This window comes from Natator depressus, chromosome 2 (assembly GCF_965152275.1).
Source record: "Natator depressus isolate rNatDep1 chromosome 2, rNatDep2.hap1, whole genome shotgun sequence".
Lineage (NCBI taxonomy): Eukaryota > Metazoa > Chordata > Testudines > Cheloniidae > Natator > Natator depressus.
In genome coordinates this window covers 229,521,345-229,539,063 of record NC_134235.1, presented here as the reverse complement: position 1 = coordinate 229,539,063, position 17,719 = coordinate 229,521,345, and the positions used below count along the sequence as shown (strand labels likewise).

The window sequence follows — 17,719 nt, the reverse complement described above, 5'->3', positions numbered from 1 at the left end:
TGCCAACTAGACCTTGAGCCATTGATCACTACCCGTTAAGGCTGATGAGCTAGCCAGCTTTCTATTCACCTTATAGTCCATTCATCCAATCCATATATTTTTAACTTGCCGGCAAGAATACTTTGGGAGATGGTATCAAAAGCTTTGCTAGTGTCAAGATATATCACGTCCACCACTTTCCTCATATCCACAGAGCCAGTTATCTCATCATAGAAGGCAATCAGGTTGGTCAGGCGTGACTTGTCCTTGGTGAAGCCATGTTGACTGTTCCTGATCACCTTCCTCTCCTTCAAGTGCTTCAAGATGGATTCCTTGAGGACCTGCTCCATGATTTTTCCAGGAACTGAGGTGAGGCTGACCGGTCTGTAGTTCCCCGGATTCTCCTTCTTCCCTTTTTAAAAGATGGGCACTATATTTGCCTTTTTCCAATCATTCAGAACCTCTGCCAATCACCACGAGTTTTCAAAGAAAATGGCTAATGGCTCTGCAATCACATCAGCCAACTCCCTCAACACTCTCGGATGCATTAGATCTGGCCCCATGGACTTGTGCATGTCTAGCTTTTCTAAATAGTCCTTAACCTGTTCTTTCACCACTGCAGGCTGCTCACCTGTGCTGCTCATACTGTGCTGCCCTGTGCAGCAATCTGGAAGCTGACCTTGTCTGTGAAGACTGAGGCAAAAAAAGCATTGAGTACTTCAGCTTTTTCCACATCATCGGTCACTAGGTTGCCTCCACCATTCAGTAAGGGCCCCACACTTTCCCTGACCTTCTTCTTGTTGCTAACATACCTGTAGGAACCCTTCTTGTTACCCTTCACATCTCTTGCTAGCTGCAACTCCAATTGTGCTTTGGCCTTCCTGATTACACCCCTGCATGCTCGAGCAATATTTTTATACTCCTCCCCAGTCATCTGTCCAAGTTTCCACTTCTTGTAAGCTTCCTTTTTGTGTTTAAACTCACCAAAGATTTCTCTGTTGAGCCAAGCTGGTCACCTTCCGTATTGCTAATCTTTCTGCACATTGGGATGATTTGTTCCTGAGCCTTCAATAAGGCTTCTTTAAAATACAGCCAGCTCTCCAGGACTACTTCCCCCCCCCCCCCATATTAGCCTCCCAGGGGAGTCTGCCCATCAGTTCCCTGAGGGAGTCAAAGTCTGCTTTTCTGAAGTTCTGGGTCCATATTCTGCTGCTCTCCTTTCTTTCTTTTGTCAGGATCCTGAACTCGACCATCTCATGGTCACTGCTGCCCAGGTTGCCACCCACTTCTACTTCCCCTGCCAATGGTCTGATGGTCTATAGCAGACACTCACCACGACATGACCCTTGTTGCTCTCACCTCTAAACTTAACCCAAAGGCTCTCAACAGGCTTTTCTCCAGTTTCATAGTGGACCGCTGAGCAGTCATACTGCTCTCTTACATACAGCGCAACTCCTCCACCTTTTCTTCCCCGCCTGTCCTTCCTGAACAGTTTATACCCATCCATGACAGCGCTCCAGTCATGTGAGTTACTCCACCAAGTCTCTGTTATTCCAATCACATCATAGTTCCTTGACTGTGCGAGGACAGCAACAATGCTTCTAATAGATTGCCCCTTTTAACTGATGATCTCAAAACACTTAACAGATGTTAATGAATTTAGCCTCATTATGCACCTGGGTGGTGGATAACTATCCTGGCCTACATTTTACATAAAGGAAAATTGAGTCTCAAATTTTCAAAAGTGGCTTCTACTATTGATTTCCTTAATTTTGAATTCAAAATTGAGATGCCAAAAATGAGAGGCCACTTCTAAAAATTTGGGCCTAAGTGCCCAGCCTGAGGCCACAGAGGAGTCAATGTCAGAGGCAAGAGGAAAACCCAAAAATCCTAACTCTGTGTTGTGCTCTAACTGCTAGACAACACAGACCCCCCCATCAAAGCCATTGCTGGATTCCTTTTAGATTTACTTGTCCAAAGACCACTGTGATGGTTTATACAGGACGATCGTGTAAGTATCTTTTCCTACATTGTCTAGTACAGTGGTGCATACATGCTGCAGTAGCTAATCCTAAGTAATAAAAAAATGTGCATACGACATTTTTTACACCTGAACTGCAGAAAGAAGAGAAAGCAGGCTCTGGCCAACTTAATGTGAGTCTGTGTGGAGTCAAGGGGGAGTGGAAACCCCATCTATGCATTGCCCCAGTCCATGGGCTGGTAAGGTCCTGACACAGTTTGGAGCGATTTTTAGTGATGCTCTAAATTGCACCCAGCATCCTATAGCCCAAAGAGTGGTGCTCCAGCCATGCCCTGTTTGCCTAGCCATGCACCCTACATACCTCCTATGGCAGGTACTGCAAGGGGTGGATAGGCTAACCAGAGAGCCAGCATAACCAGCACTATTGCCACAGGGAGATTCCCTTATGCTGGTTCAATTATACTGGTTCCCTTATACTGGTTCCCCCCCAAAAGCTAGCAGCTGAAATGGTCCTCCTGCACTAAAAGAGCTGAAAGCACTTGAATCTCATACATCTGTTTTTACCTCTGTTTTCAAATTTATTTAGACTGTGAAGATATTGCTGTAATCTCCGTTTCTTTTCTTTCATTCTTTTTGCTTTCCTGAGGCATATGACAGTTCAAAAGGCAACATCATTAAATATTAACAAACTGTTTCTTATTGTGGTGTTGGCAATGTTTTAGCCACTGCTTCCTCTTAAAATAAAGGCCATAAATAAAGGAAAGAAGATTAAATAAACGTAGAGGCTGTCAACACAGTAAAACAGTCTTGGTGAACAAAACAGGTTGACAAATGACGATTAACACAAATCTTGAGTCACGTGTTCTCTGGCTTTTATCAAGATATTTTTAAAAGTTAGTGATCTTCTGCAAAAGAGGAGTCTTGACTTTAGAGAAATCTGGGGGTGTGGGAAGGGGAATAAATTCCTGCAGATGGCAGAGAGCAATATGAGGAGGTTGGTGCCTTAACAAGCGGAACAGGAGTACAGATGAGAATGCAGTGAGGAGTATGGTACTCCCTCCAGATTTCTGTTTCATATTAATTATGTGGATTAATTTAATTTTATACAGTGTGTACAGTATTTCTGGCCTCCATCCCGACAGTTCTTTGCTCCTGGAGTCTAACAGTCTGTCTACACCTCATTAAAAGCAAAGACCACTCTTTCTATATCAAGGAACTGACATTTTATTCTTATTTTTGACTGTTGAAGAAAAATGCTTTGGGCCCATCCATGCTTAGAGTTTTGTACAGTTTTTAGGCTGATGATCAGTGGCTGCCTTGAGTGTTAAGTTAACTTCAGTCGTTTCTCCTGCATCCCTTTTAATACTTTAATAAGGCCTTGATCCTGCAATAAACTCTTGGGGTGGACAGACCCCTGCACTCACATAGGTCCTGCTCCTCCAAACGGATCTAAGTTAGGAGTTGAGATGTTATGATATCGTACTCAAAATAATTCAATTTATTTAATGAGTTAAAACATTTTGGCTGCTGCTTTCTTCAAAGAACAAGCAGTGTTCAAAAGAACATCCAAGGTTGTCTCATTTAGCAGAAGACTGCTGAAAACATTTTGTTAACGTGGCTTTGTTTCTCAGTTCGCTATCCTCATTTCCTCTTCTCAGTCGGTGTTATGTGATTGCTGATCATACTTCTGGGTTGGTCTGTTTTTTTTAATCAACATGCATTTCAAAGTCTATAGCATATTGACATAAACTGGTGCAGAGTGGTAATAATTAATTTAGTCACATTATAAGCACATTATGCCCATGCTTTAATCTCTGTCAGTTCAAAAGCACATTTCATCTTTACATACTGCAATCTGCATTGGCAATCAGTATAGCTAGTTTTCAGAGATGAAAATAAAACCACATTTCTGTTCATTAAATGCACTGATCTGCACAGCTGGGCTTCCACACATGCTTTTTTCTTACAGGCAGATGAGCCACTTCGAACTTGCCAAATATTGGTACTCCTAATTCCTGCTGTTGCCTCTGTCAACCCCTGATGCCAGACATTCTATTCCTGTTAGGTTATTAATTATATGAGCTCCCCAAAATTAGTCTTCAAAAGTATTTGAAAAAGAGGATTATCCCAAATAGCATCACTAAAAATAATGGTCCTGATTCTGCTCTGCCTGGCACCTTATATCTGGATGAAAGAAAAATTGGTCTGGAGAGAACAAAAAAGAAATTAAAATACCTAGATGAGTGAGACAAGGAGGGGACTGGAGCTAAACATGATTTTGAGGCAAGGACTTAGGGGAACAGAGCTCATATAGGCTTGCCACATTTGGGGGACCCTACGTCTACTTGTCCTGGAAATTCTGGCTGAGGCTGTAGTGAGTTAGGTAGATATACTACTTATGCTATGATGATGAGGACATTATAAAACTTAGACCCCCGATTCTACAGACTGATTGAGAAGGGTAGCCCCATGTGCCAATCCAAAGCCCTACTGAAGTAATTAGGTCTGCATTTGGTCGCATGCGTGTTCTCTCAGGGATCTGATTGTAGGGTCACGGACATAGATACTTACGCATGTAAAATAAATCTGAGATAAGAAAAGAAGAGTGCTGCCATTTATGTAGATAGGACCTTGATAAGTTATGCTAGTGGTGGGCTAGCTGTTTAAATAATCAAATTAAACAATTCACCATAAGGCTCATTCCCACTAGAGGTCACAGATCCACACATGGGAGCTATTACTTCAGGAGGGAGAAGTAAGGTAACCCAATTTGTCCTGTTTCACTATCTGAGCACCTAAACCTTTTCTAACATGACTGATTTTAAAGAGAATTAAAAAAAAACAGTTCTGAAGAGTAAATAAATGTAAAATGCTTTACATCAGATAAGTCTCACTAGTTTTCTAAAGCAAACTCATCCTCATTTAACTGAATATCATATCATTTAACTGAAAAAATTTAATAGACCCTCAGCAGGACTGAAGCTGTTCACTTATTTGTTAGGCTACAGCCTCTTTAATTAAACAATGGAGGGAATTTACAGATATTATACTGGCCAGTGGAGGGCTCCTTACTGTTACGTGAATGCACTAGAAACCAAGAGAATTACAGTGAAATATAATTACTACAAAGAGATGGATATACAAGCTATAAAAATAAAATAATGTGCATTCCCTAGTTTGTACAAACATCTAGGTCCATGGAAAAATGTTTTATCTAAATGTACACTGTCTACCTAGTTTTTTTTCTTTTGTCAGTATCCTTTAAATAGAATATTCTGAAGATTTTTTAAAAAAATCCTTAAACAATTCTCTAAGAAGAGTGTTTTTGTTCCCCTGTTTTAAAGATTGTCCTGTGGGTCCCCAGGCCTGCAAGTCACAAAGCATGGACAGACCCCACCTTGCATATGGAGCCTCACTGATTGAATGGGGCAGTGTGCACAGGTGGAGATCTGCCAACATGCTTCAACATGTATGATTGGGGCCTTTTATCAGTTTCTTCCTTGATGGATGTCTTTGTACACACTCAGTTTCATTGTTTCCCTATAAAATTCTGTCAGAAGCACAGAGTAAACAACAGACTCAAAAAAAACCCAGAGAAATTGAATTTTGCTTGCTAATTTCTTTCAGCTTTAGCAATTGAAGAAGTTATTTTAACAATACTATGACACTGTCAGAAACAAGTATTATTTTCATGTTGATGATGTCCTGTTTATCTTACTGTGTTTTCTTTCAACAAAATATGAAAAGTAAGAGTTTTGTTTATGGTGACAGAGTGGAGCAGTAAATTTTCCTTTTCCTCTCTAGAAATGCAAGTCAAAATTAAAATTAGTTCTGATGGGCACTTTCTAGTCCCAGTTTGTGCATACTATTGCTAGCTAGAACGTTATCCTGCAACCAGCTCATCCCAGTACACCATGTAATATGAGTTTTTGTCTGTGGCTGGTCTATGTGGTGAACTCCTTTGGATACGGATCGTGTCATATTTGTTTGCAGAGCACCAAGCTTGCAGTTGGGGCTCAAATACTGATATCGTAAAACCCATGTAATCTCGCACACCCAGCAGTCTCTTCTGTACAAAAGCCCAGAACATGAATGGAAGGGATGGTCCTAGTTAGGATGAACAGTAGGGGCTCATTCTTGTAAAAGGTATGTATTGATGTAATTTTCTCAGATGGGTAGTCTCACACGGACACTTCTGGGGTGGCTTTCGGTGGGACTATGTGAAGAATAAGGTACCACTCAGCGTGAGTGACGGAGACCAATTGGGCCCTGAGGATCCCTCTCAAACTGCCATTGGAGGCACCAGAGTGCTTTTCATTCATTTGAGAGGAAGCTGTCTGTCTGTGTCAAAAGGACATCATAGATAATGAAGTAGCAAAAACCCCTGAAGTATAGCAGTATAACTTTATGTGTAGAACAGTTAGTTCTTCTTTGAGTGCTGTCTCTGTGGTGCTCCATTTTAGGTGTTCATGTGCCCCTCTGCTTGTACTCGGAGACTTTTGGTAGCAGTGCCCGGTTGGGTCGCACATATGTGATCCCCATCTCGTGCTGCTTCAGGAAGTTAACTGACGCTGTGCAACCAACCCAGGCTGAGTAAGTCCTGTTAACAGTTCAACATGCTTCATACACTTCAGAAAAAGTGCACATTAATTGGGCATATACATTGTGCATCTTGGGGAAAGATTAGAAAGCCAAACTACATGTTCACATAATGCGGTTTGAAGTCTTGCAGTAGTGCACTCCATTGTGTTCCCTGCAACACTCAAACAAATAATTGTTGAAATTAAAATAAATAAAATACCAGCTGTAGAGGGTTTGTTCTGGCAAGACCATGTGGGGAAAAAAGGCTGGTGTGGACAAACTCCTTTTTATAGTTATCATAAAACCAACCCTACTTTTGATAAAACTGTAATTACTGCCTAACCACACCTGTTTGTTTTATGTAAAACTAGAGTAATTTTTGCTGAGGGTTATTTTTAAGGTTCAAAGTTATACCAGCTTCACTAGTGATTTAAACATTTGTCCAAATTACCTGCTGTAGTTTGTAGTTTAAAAAAAGAGTTCTGATTGATTTTAGTATAAAACCTTAACAGCCCTGGTTTAAAGAGGGTTTCTTGTAACAAACAGATTGCCAAAATACAACTCCTTGAACTGTTATGTAGTTATTGTAACTATATAGAAGCAAACCTTATGTACTCAACAGGAAAAAGGTTCTGGAAACATTTTAAATGCAAATATATCTCATTATACAACCAAATATGATAGGCCAAATTCATCCAGGGAATGACTTCATTGAAATCAGTGGACTAACTCTAGGGATGGTGACTCAATATATATTTCTCATGTTTGAATAACTAATTTAAAAGTAATCTATTTTTGATTTCTTTGGTTAGTCTAATGTATCTGATGATATTTTTAATTTGAAAGTCTTTAGGCATGAGGAAAGTTCCATTCTATTGCTCAAAATGGAACAAATGTGAGTACACCTTAGGAAGTTTGTATTGGTACAGGTTCACACGTACACATTGTTAAATATTTTAAGCTGGTGGGGACTAGATGGATTGTTCAGGGAATTGCTAAAGAGACACAGAGCCTTTTGGCTCCAAGCTGCCTGTCTGCATCCACCCCAGTGGCTTACGTTAAATCAGTTGGTTGTCTCAGTCCAATTCAAAATCAATACAACACACAAAAATCATTCTCATAGTGCATGATCCTGCCACTCTTATGAGTAATTCATAGGACTAGTTGTGTGAGTAAGAGATTATTCAGATACCATGGAGATGGGTGTGGTATAAGAACCTCAATAGAATTGAGTAGTTCTCCCTGTGAATAATGGTGGCAGAATCAGGTCTGTAACTGGCACCACAGTTAGTAGTTTTGGTAAAGTGACAAAAATAGAAATGGTGTGGAGAATGAACTATCCTCTCACTTCTAGAAGTGATTCCTACAGAATTTGGGCCAGGGGTAGTGTGTGGAAACTTGCAATACCATTGCCCATTCCACACATGTTCTGTGGACAAAGAACTTAAGGCTGGAGTGCATGCATTTACAATCACGCTTACCTATACAAAGAAAATAAAAACTGAGGTCTTTTCTATGCTGTGTTTTTCTGCACCCATGTAGCTACACTGATATTGCTCCACTAGTGGATGTTGCTCACTGATGTAAAAGAGACTTCAAGGCACTGGCAATCAGGCCTAGAGTTCATTTGTGTTGAAATCTTCCTATTAAAATAGTTTGAAAACTTCCAGTGTAGATACTATGATAATTTAGATTTGCAGTTAGTATTGTAGCTGCTGTAGCAGAAGTTACTATTGTGCATATGCACAAATCTGAGGTTTTTAAACACAATAGATTGTTTTGAAAATTAGCAAAGTGATTAGTTTGTAACCTTAAAATAAAAGAGTTGTTTTTTTGTTTATTTTGTTTTAGGATAACAGCATCTTAACAGGAAAAGTATTTTTTTTTCACCCTTGCAAAAAGTCAAATGCTTAACTTTATGCACATAAGTAGTCCAGCTGAAGTCAAGGGAAGTGCATAAAGTTGAGCACCTGTATGAGTTGTTGCATAATCAGAGCCCAATGTTGCAATCTAACCCTAATTGCAAGGAGTGCAACCATCCCTTATAATATTTGAGTTTTGAATTAAACAAAGCCTGGTCTACCTGGACATGAAAGATCCTATCCCACTTTTTGTAGGAGAGGAGGTTTGATCCATGTTCTCTTTTTCAGAATTTCCCATTTCCTTACAGTTGTGTAACATGTTTAGTTGGTGGTGATGGCTGTATTTCAGTGGTGGTTCTCACCACCAACCCATATGAAAGAGGCTTCTGCTTAATTAGTGGGAAAAATCCTCTTGGGGAGATTTGCATAGATGCAAAAGGAGTCAATATTTGGATAGTTAGAAATCTTTTCCTCTGGGTTTGGACTGAATAGTATAGACACCTTTCTTGGCATTCTGGATATATTATCAGGAGGAGCAGATATTGTGTGGTGGAGAGGAACAATTGTCTCTTCTCTGCGGCCCCCTTGATCAGAGTGGGAAGAACATTATGTAGGGCACAAACACTCAACTAAGGAGACCCTTCTTTGCTTAGGAAGGTGAGGAAAAGGTGGATCTAGAGAGAGAAGAAATCAAGGCTGAATGAATTTGGAAGTGGAGAAAGTTTCTGTGTTCTCACCTTTAAACAAAAGTAAAACCAAAGGCCTCACGCCTTTTATTAGGAGAATTATGAGTTCTATTGACCCACTATCACAAAGAACCCCAAAGCATGGGACTTGAGAAGCACCTCCCCGCCAGAGATTATTACACAAATATAGTGCAGCTGGGGGGCAGAAGGTCTGTTTCCAGGAGCGATGAATAATTAGTTGGGAAAGGGAGTTGGGGTAGTTACTGTTTTGGGATTAATTCACCTGCTCTTGAATGCTGGGCAGGTTTTGGAATCTCTCCAGGACCGCGGGGAGGGGAGTACGAGGTTTATTGTTACCTGTGATGGAAATTTGTAGATAGCAAGCTGTGAAAGAGGGCCCTGGCCCTGGCCCTGGCCCCACTGCTGTGTCAGCTCAGTAGGCAGATGGTGGCTTTCGAGGGAACTTGTGTGTTTTAGGGGAGCTGGTTCCCTGGGTTGTGAGCCCAGGTTAGGCGGCCAAGGGCTCCGGAGGGGAACTTGGGGATGGTCAGTCGCTGCGTTTTTAATGTCTGTCCAGGGCAGGCAGATCTCGGAGAAAGAGCCTGGAAATTTGCGGGGGAAGGGTGTCTGTGTTTTGCTAGCCCAAGCAGTAGGACTGGGCCGCGGATAACAGCGAGTTGGTGCGGGAGGAAGGGGACCGGAGCATGGGGCTACGGTGGTTTCTGTTGCCAGCCCTGGGCGTGAAGAGTTCTCCACGGCTCCCTCTGTTGGCTCGGCCAAGCCAGGAGAGCATCTGAGGGTGGAACGGGTCAGGGAGGCACTTTCTGACGCTATAAGGGCCCGTGTGTTGTTCTCCTGGGCTGAGCTCAGGGTCCCCTCCCCGAGCCGGGAAGTGGCGATTTTGCGCGGGAGCAGGAGCCTGGCCTCTTCCGCTTCAGCCTGGGTGCGGGAACCCTGCTGCTAGCAGCGGGTGCTGGGTTTGGGGGCAGGTCCCGCTCTCGTTACCCAATGAGGAGCTGGGGTTGTGGTGTGGGGGGGTCACACCGTGTTCTGTGACTTGTCCGCACCGGGCAAGCGCGGGTGTGTTGGGGGTGGGGGTCACGCCGTGGCGCTCTGGAGGGGGATGTGTCGGTGGTCTCAGGGGAGCCCTCAGTCCCCGAGGCAGCGGTTGTAAATTTCAAGAAACCGCTTATTAAAAATATAAACCAACTTGGAAAAATACCCTCCTGCACCCTCCCCCCACCCCCGGGCAGCCCGGGAACGCAGCGCCCAGCTGGCGCCGATCTGGGCGCAGCTGGCACCAGCGGCGCGATTGCCCCAGGCACCACGATGGGGGAATTGAGTGCGAGCTTGGCTTTCATTTGCCAGGCGGCACAGACCCGTCTCCCCCGAGGGAGTCGCTCAGGCGGCTCCGGCTCCTGCTAGGGACTGTGCGTGTGCGTTCAACCTAACCGCGTGCGCGGGCAGCTCGGGGCAGGAGCGGCCGGGTGGGAGGCGTCTGTGCGCGTGGCTTTGATCAGGAATAGCTCCAGCTAATGCAGAGAAACGTGGGGGCGTTTGATACAAACTCCCACCCCATCACAACCCCGACTTTGCTAGGCGTCTCCCGTTGTAATACGCGGGGGTCCCCCCCCGCTTTGGGGCAGCAGAGGGGTTGTGACGGGGACCCTGCAACTCTGCAGCCAGCCAGCAGCTGGCCTGGCGGCCCCCGACCCCACCCTGGCTGGAGGAACGGGAAGCTCCCTGCAGCAGCCTTTGCCGAGACGTTTTTCCTTCTCTCCGAAGTTGCTCAAAGTTGGTGACTTTCCTGCCTCGGCTCGGCCAAGAGCGCTGCCCCGGGCGGGCTCTTGCCCCGCCGTGCCTGGGAGGGGGGGGCTCGGTGGCCGGCGGGATTTCTTTCCACACCCCTGGGTCACGTACCCACCCCCTCCAGTGGCACGGCCGATTGTGTGTAGCGGAGGCGGTGGATGCTTCCCGCTCCCCCCGTGTCTGGGGCTCCGGAGAGGAGGCGGAGGAGGAAGAGGAAGATGACGAGCCAGTGCAATTAGCCTAACAAGGGACGGGTGGCGGCAGCGGCGGCTTTACCCCCGCACTGACACATCTCCCCTCTCTCCCTCACCAGCCATGAAGGTGGAAGCCGGGGAGTTCAGCTGAAGTCCAGGGGGATCGCCCTGCCCTGCCCCATGGCAGCTCCCTGAAGCCTCCCCCCCCCGTCCCCGGCGCGGGGCCGGCTCGGGTTGCTGCGGGGCGTTGGGCGGGCGAGCGTGTGTTTTCCAATGAGGGCTCCAGAGGATTTGCTCCTCCTTTGTAACCGGGAATGAAATAATGGCGACCCGATGGGCAGCGGGGCCGCCCGGGGCAGATGGAGGCACCGAGCCGCCCGCAGGCAGCAGCCGCCAGGTAGGAGAAGCGGGGTGCGCGGGGAGGGGGGCGGTCCCGTCAGGCGGAGGGGGAGGGGGGGGGGGCTGGGTGCGCCGCGCTAGGCCGGCTGGCGCTGAGCCCCGGGAATGGCTTAGCTGGAGCTGGTTTAATGGCCGCCCCCTCCCTGCCTCTCTCCTTCCTGCCCGCCCGCCTCAGCGTGGGACGCTGGGAGCCAGGATCTGCGGTCCCCGGCAGCGGGAGGCGCCGCCGCCCCTCTAGGGGGGATCGCCGCAAAGTTTAAGCGGCTCCTTCCGCCCCAAACACACGCTCTTGGGGTGGGGGCAGCCGGGCCTCTCCCCCAGGTTTCGGGTGTTGTCGGCGTGAGGGGCAGCCTAGCCTGCCTGACCCCCCCCCCCCATTACTCCCACCCTCCCCCGGGCTATCAGTGGCTGGGATAGCCTGGCCTGCCGGCTTCTTTGGAGTGCTCTTGGTGTGCGGACCCCCCCTCTCCTTTTGCAGGCAAGCTCCAGCACCTTCCAGTGAGAAAGGTCTGTAGGCATAGCCTTTAACTCCTGGATATGCTGGTAGCTTGGTCCCTGAAGCCCCACGAACCTGCTGCCCTCGGCTCTGGTTTAAATGTCTGTGTGGGCGTATTTATATGTCCAGGGTTGTTGGTGGAGAGTTCCTGTGTGTATTTAGTTTAAAAACTGTGCATTAAATGCCTTATGGTAGCACTGCCTGTTCAGAGTGGTAGTCCTGGCTTGAAGGGCCCCCACCTCAAACCCTTCATTCTGCACTCTGTATTAGAAAAGGAGGACTTGTGGCACCTTAGAGAGAGGACTTGTGGCACCTTTAGAGACTTAGTCTTACAGACTTAGTCTCTAAGGTGCCACAGGTCCTCCTTTTCTTTTTGTGGATACAGACTAACACGGCTGCTACTCTGAAACTCTGTATTATAGCATTCAGTGCCCCCCAGTGCATCATAATTAATCCGTACTGAGCATCAAGAGTGACTTTATTCAGATCTTCTTGTGTATGGCTTCAGTTGAACTGTCTTAATTCAGAGTTCAATAAGAAAATAAACGTACTGTATATCTATTATACTGCAGCCTGCACAAATTCTAGCCTCTTTTCCCTGGCTGTCCTTGATATTAAGGAAGAACCACCCTTACATTTGAATTTCAGCAATAACAAGAATGCTTTGTTTCATTGAGGTCACCTGAAGTGTTGCAATGTAAAGATGTGGGGTTTTATGTATGTATGTATTTATTTTTAATACAACTGTTTCTAGTCTGCTGCTGGCCTTGACTCACTCCAGTGCCTTGATATAACAGGAGCACCCATGGTATTGTAAGATCATCCCAGTGTTGAGACCCCTGTGATATCTTAGTACAACAGGTTGAGAAGTTGGGACAAAGTGTTAGTCTTAATTCAGAATATGTTTACTTTAGTTTTGTTAGTTATAACCTTAGTGGATAAACTGTGATGCTTGTGCTGGGTGGTGACAGTGTTAATTCCATTGATGATTTAAAAAAAAAGTTATCTGCATAACTGAAAGCTTGAGAATTCTTGGAAAATGCATCACTTCTCTTCCCATGAAGAGAAGAAACAACGCTTTTTAATGCACAAATGAAACTACTTAGTAATTCAGCTCATACTGACTCTATTGGATCTTTGGCGCTGAGGTTTACATATAATCCACCCATCATTAGCATGGAAAACCATAACGAGTCCTTTGGAGTTGTTAGTCCATCATGCTAAGGACGCTTGGTAATTGTTTAATATGTACACTATTACCAAATGAACTAATTGTTATGGTTAAATTATATGTGAAAATATTTTTAATCCTTCGATTATAGACATGATAGTCTGTAGTAGCTACATTTTACAGGCAAATTATCTGTTGAAAATAAGCATTTATAGTTGAGATTCTCCACTACAGCAGTCGAATCAACAGTAGTACAACTGTGGATAGCATATGTGATGGCTGAACAGATCCGTCAAAGCTTGAAAAGTTAATGCCATTTACATGCTGCTGGATATTCTAGAAGTAGGAGTTTTTTGCTAGGCTCTAACTTTACAAAACATAATTTTGACCTAAGGCTGCCACAAAAGCGATTGGTGTTTCTAGTTTGGGACCTCCTCCCTTATGTGGTTGGTCGAATTAGGGTTATGTACAGAATTTATTAGGTATAAATGGAATTAAGCTCTTTAAAGTGTGAATTACCGTTTGATTTGCAAGGCTGATAATTTACATTGGGATATTAAGAAAACAAATTAATGAAATGCCTTAATGTCTGTAATAAAAGGTATTTTAAGTTTGCAGAAATATTATAGATTGCAGCTAACAGTGGGTCTCTTTCACAGTGTGGTCATCTTGACACAAGACAACATGACAGTTATGTGGACTAGATGGTGACAAACACTGTGTCAGTTTGGAACACCATTACCCATGAAGTGAGCTGTAGCTCACGAAAGCTCATGCTCAAATAAATTGGTTAGTCTCTAAGGTGCCACAAGTACTCCTTTTCTTTTTGCGAATACAGACTAACACGGCTGTTACTCTGAAACCTGTCATTACCCATGTGCAATTTCTCTTCACAGTTCAGTATTACACGTGTACATTTAATAGTTGGCTGCAAATTGATTTACATGCAGATGATGTTGGCATGATGTGAAGTCCTGAAGCATAGCCTGTGCTCACTACAGGGAGAGGAGTTGAGTTTGAGTTGCAATAAAAATTACAAGGATATAATTCCTAGCTAGTTAATAATACACTTCCAAACCCTGTGTGACTGTCAAGTCTTGCTTTCAAGTCTTTGGCCTCGCCCTCTGTAAGCAAGGTAATACGATTTGATTGTTATGGCAAGAGAAGAAATATCCCATGAGAAGGGTTGTGTCTGTATCTGTGCACACACAAGTGGGAGAATGAGGACACGCATCTTGGCTGTTTCAGCAGGTACATACTGTATCAGTAGTCTCCTGGTTTGTTGGTAGTTGGGTGCTCCACTACCCAACTCTGCTATGTCCCTGCACAATTCCTATTATTTCTTAATTTTTAATTATCCATATTTTTCTCCTGTTCTCTAACAGTTTTTCTTCTTGTCTTGGTTTTTAATTGTGTGGTGGCTTTTTCCTCTTTGCTTTTGCTTCCCCTTGCTGAAATGATTGTTGTGAGAGCAGAGATCAGAAACTTGGGCTTTTAGACTTCTGCCAGAATTTAAGGAAGCTGCTCCTATGGAGAGCAGTACTGGGAGCTGGCAGAAAAGGGAAGCGATTTCAGTGAAAGGGCAGCCTGCCACTCTTCTTGAAATTGTAGAAACAGAATTTCAAACTGGGGCAATGATCACTGAGCTTTCTCTATCACCACTGATCCTTCACTTTAAGGCCCTCTCCACCCCCCCTTCCCCCAGCATGTAAGGGAACACAGCATGTTTAAAAAATGGAACTGGTATGGTACACTAGAAACTTCAGAGTTATGAACACCTTCGGAATGGAGGTTGTTCGTAACTCTGAAATGTTCGTAAGTCTGAACAAAATGTTATGGTTCTTTCAAAAGTTTACAGTTGACCATTTCAGAGTAACAGCCGTGTTAGTCTGTATTTGCAAAAAGAAAAGGAGTACTTGTGGCACCTTAGAGACTAACCAATTTATTTGAGCATGAGCTTTCGTGAGCTACAGCTCAGTTAACTTTATTAGGCAGAAGAAAAATGCTGCTTTAAACTGTCTTCTTTTAAGTGAAACACACACAGAAACAGTTTCCTTACCTTGTCAAATCTTTTCTTTTAAACTTTCCCTTTACTTTTTAGTAGTTTACATTTAACACAGTATACAGTATGTGGCTTTTTTTTCTCTCTACTGCCTCATTGCGTAATTCTGGCTCCAAATGAGGAGTGTGTTTGACTAGTATGTTCGTAATACTGAGGTTCTAGTGTATTATAATCCACACTGGGGTTACCATCTTGGATTTCCTCTGAGAAGAAAGCATCCACACCACCACTTTCATAGCTTAAAAAGCTTCATGTTTATTTTAAATAACCTTACTGCTTCTATATCAAATGTAATACAGGTGTGTGCTGATTATAATTTGTTCTCCAATACGGAGCTTGTGGTGCATCAAAGAGCGTCTTTGCCTTTTATTTTCTATGCAGTAAACAAACTTGTATTCTATTAGTATTCTTGCTTAAGTAAAAGCTATTAAGCACAGCTCTGAACTCCAAAGGATATTATCACAGGCCTTTTTAAAAATATCTATCCACTACCTTTCCCCTTATGCTAGCTAAAGATTTGATATGCTGGAGATATAGAGCAAGTAATGCATTACTTAGTTATAATGTTTCTTAGAAATGTTTGCACTAAAATCTAAAGATAAGAGGTCTCAAAAAGATTAACTACCAGCTAAATTGTTAGGAATAGCTATCTTGGAAACCTTTGAAAGTTTTCTAAGTGGGAAATAAATGCTCGAACAGGGCTAGGTATCTGGAGGGTTTCTGTCTGTGAAGTCTGAAGTACCGTGGTAAAATTGACAGCCAATCAAAGTGTCAAGTCACAAAATACTGTATATATATTTAGTAAGCTAAGGACTGTGTGTTTGCATAATATTTAAAACTTTATGGACGTATTTGTGGTCAACCCTTTAAACTTTCTTTGAACTTATTACTTTGAAAGCACCACCTCTTCAGGACATCGTTGAATCTGGGACTGTAAAGGTTAGCCGGTGTGTAAAAAAACATTAAATAGATTCATAACAAGTTTATGAATGCATGGACAGAACTTTGTCTCTTAGGATTAGTACTCCTTTCAGTAAGTGTGTGTAATTTGTGGTGATATGAAGTTATGCACATGTTTCAATCAGAGAATAAATATGTATAATATAAATTCCAAAGTTACCAAAAAGGGTGGTGGCCAGCTTTCAAAATGGCTGGGTCAAGTTTTGCTCTGTCATGCTAGAATGACGCTGATTTCAAAGGAGTTATTTTTGACCTACACTGGGGGAAAATAGAGTAGAAGTTGGAACTCTCTTTGTATGGCAGAAAACATTACCTGTTTGGAAATATAAAGAATTTCTATTTTGGTACTATCTTGGGCTAATATAGATGAGGTATGGGCAGAGCCTTCTAATACAGCTATGGATAAGAGGTTAGGCAATCCCCACCTCCACCAAGCCTAGTTGATGGCTATCCTTAAGGATTTTGAACCCTGTGCCATGCAAGAGGCCAAGCAGAGTACTTAGCACTTTTGTAGGAGGCACTTAGGATCCATTCTGCAAGATCACTAACCTCTCTGAATGCAAAATAATTTAGTGTGTTTTTTCTAATGTGTGCTGAGCACAGATAATACACCTGTACACACTGCAGCAGGAGATGTCTAAATAGTTACTGTGTTTTGTTTATTAACTGGTTTGGTGCAAACAAAGTTTGAGGCCCAGTCTGGATAGGGTTTGTGTTCACTTTTGTAAATCTATTATTTTAATCTGAAATTTACCAATTAATGTTAAAATGACATTTCACTGCCATCTCTGCCCCATAACTTTTTTGTTTATTCCAGTTACCTTTCTTTCTGACAGATGATTGAGGTGATTACAGGGAAAACTTGTTCTGCTGAAATGGTTTATATATTTCAGGATTATGCTTTTTTGAACTTGGCATACTCTTTAAAATGTGTAAAACATCCTCAGTGGTTAGACACTTCTTGTAGTTTAATGGTAACAGAAATGGCTTTGAAAAAGTAAAAGCTGTCCCATGTATTTTCTAACCATTTGGACACCACAACCCAGTTCTCTGCTGCTGGTTCTTTTCCCCAATGATAAGAGCTGGAAGGGGGCAGAAAAGATATAAGCTTGTTTAATAGATACCGTTCAATGACTTTTTTTCCCTACAGTTTTTATGTCTATTTTATATAGGCTAGAAATAGAATTACCGGTAATTTTTTTTTTTTAGGAAACTGTTCAATAAGAATGGATTTAAGCTGTTAATAACTTGTCATTGTTTTGAATAGAGCAATAGCAGGACTTATTAATATGAGCTACTAGCTATGCAATATACTTCCATGCAGGGGTTTAAAGTCCCTATTTTGAGCTTAGTTCTTGCTTTGGTGGCAGTGTGCTATTCACCTTGTACAGGTAGTGGCCCTCATTTATTTGGCTAGATTGAAGGGTCCATGGGGATAATTGTCTTAGTCTGTCTGTTTATAAAAACCAAAATAATATATATTTACCTACTTCCGTCCTCCATGCCCTTTTCACAGGTCACTTCTTAAAACTTATGCTC

General features: G+C 43.3%; 1 protein-coding gene across 1 annotated transcript in view; it reads left to right on the top strand.

Annotated features, from left to right (window-relative positions):
* Positions 1 to 10,802: 10,802 nt before the first annotated feature.
* Positions 10,803 to 17,719, top strand: part of ARHGAP21 (Rho GTPase activating protein 21) — a 193,906-nt gene continuing 186,989 nt past the window's right edge. The window contains exon 1 of the mRNA XM_074946082.1: positions 10,803 to 11,489. Coding sequence (XP_074802183.1) covers positions 11,415 to 11,489 — 75 coding nt within the window. The 5' untranslated portion in view covers positions 10,803 to 11,414. The remainder of the gene's footprint in view (positions 11,490 to 17,719) is intronic.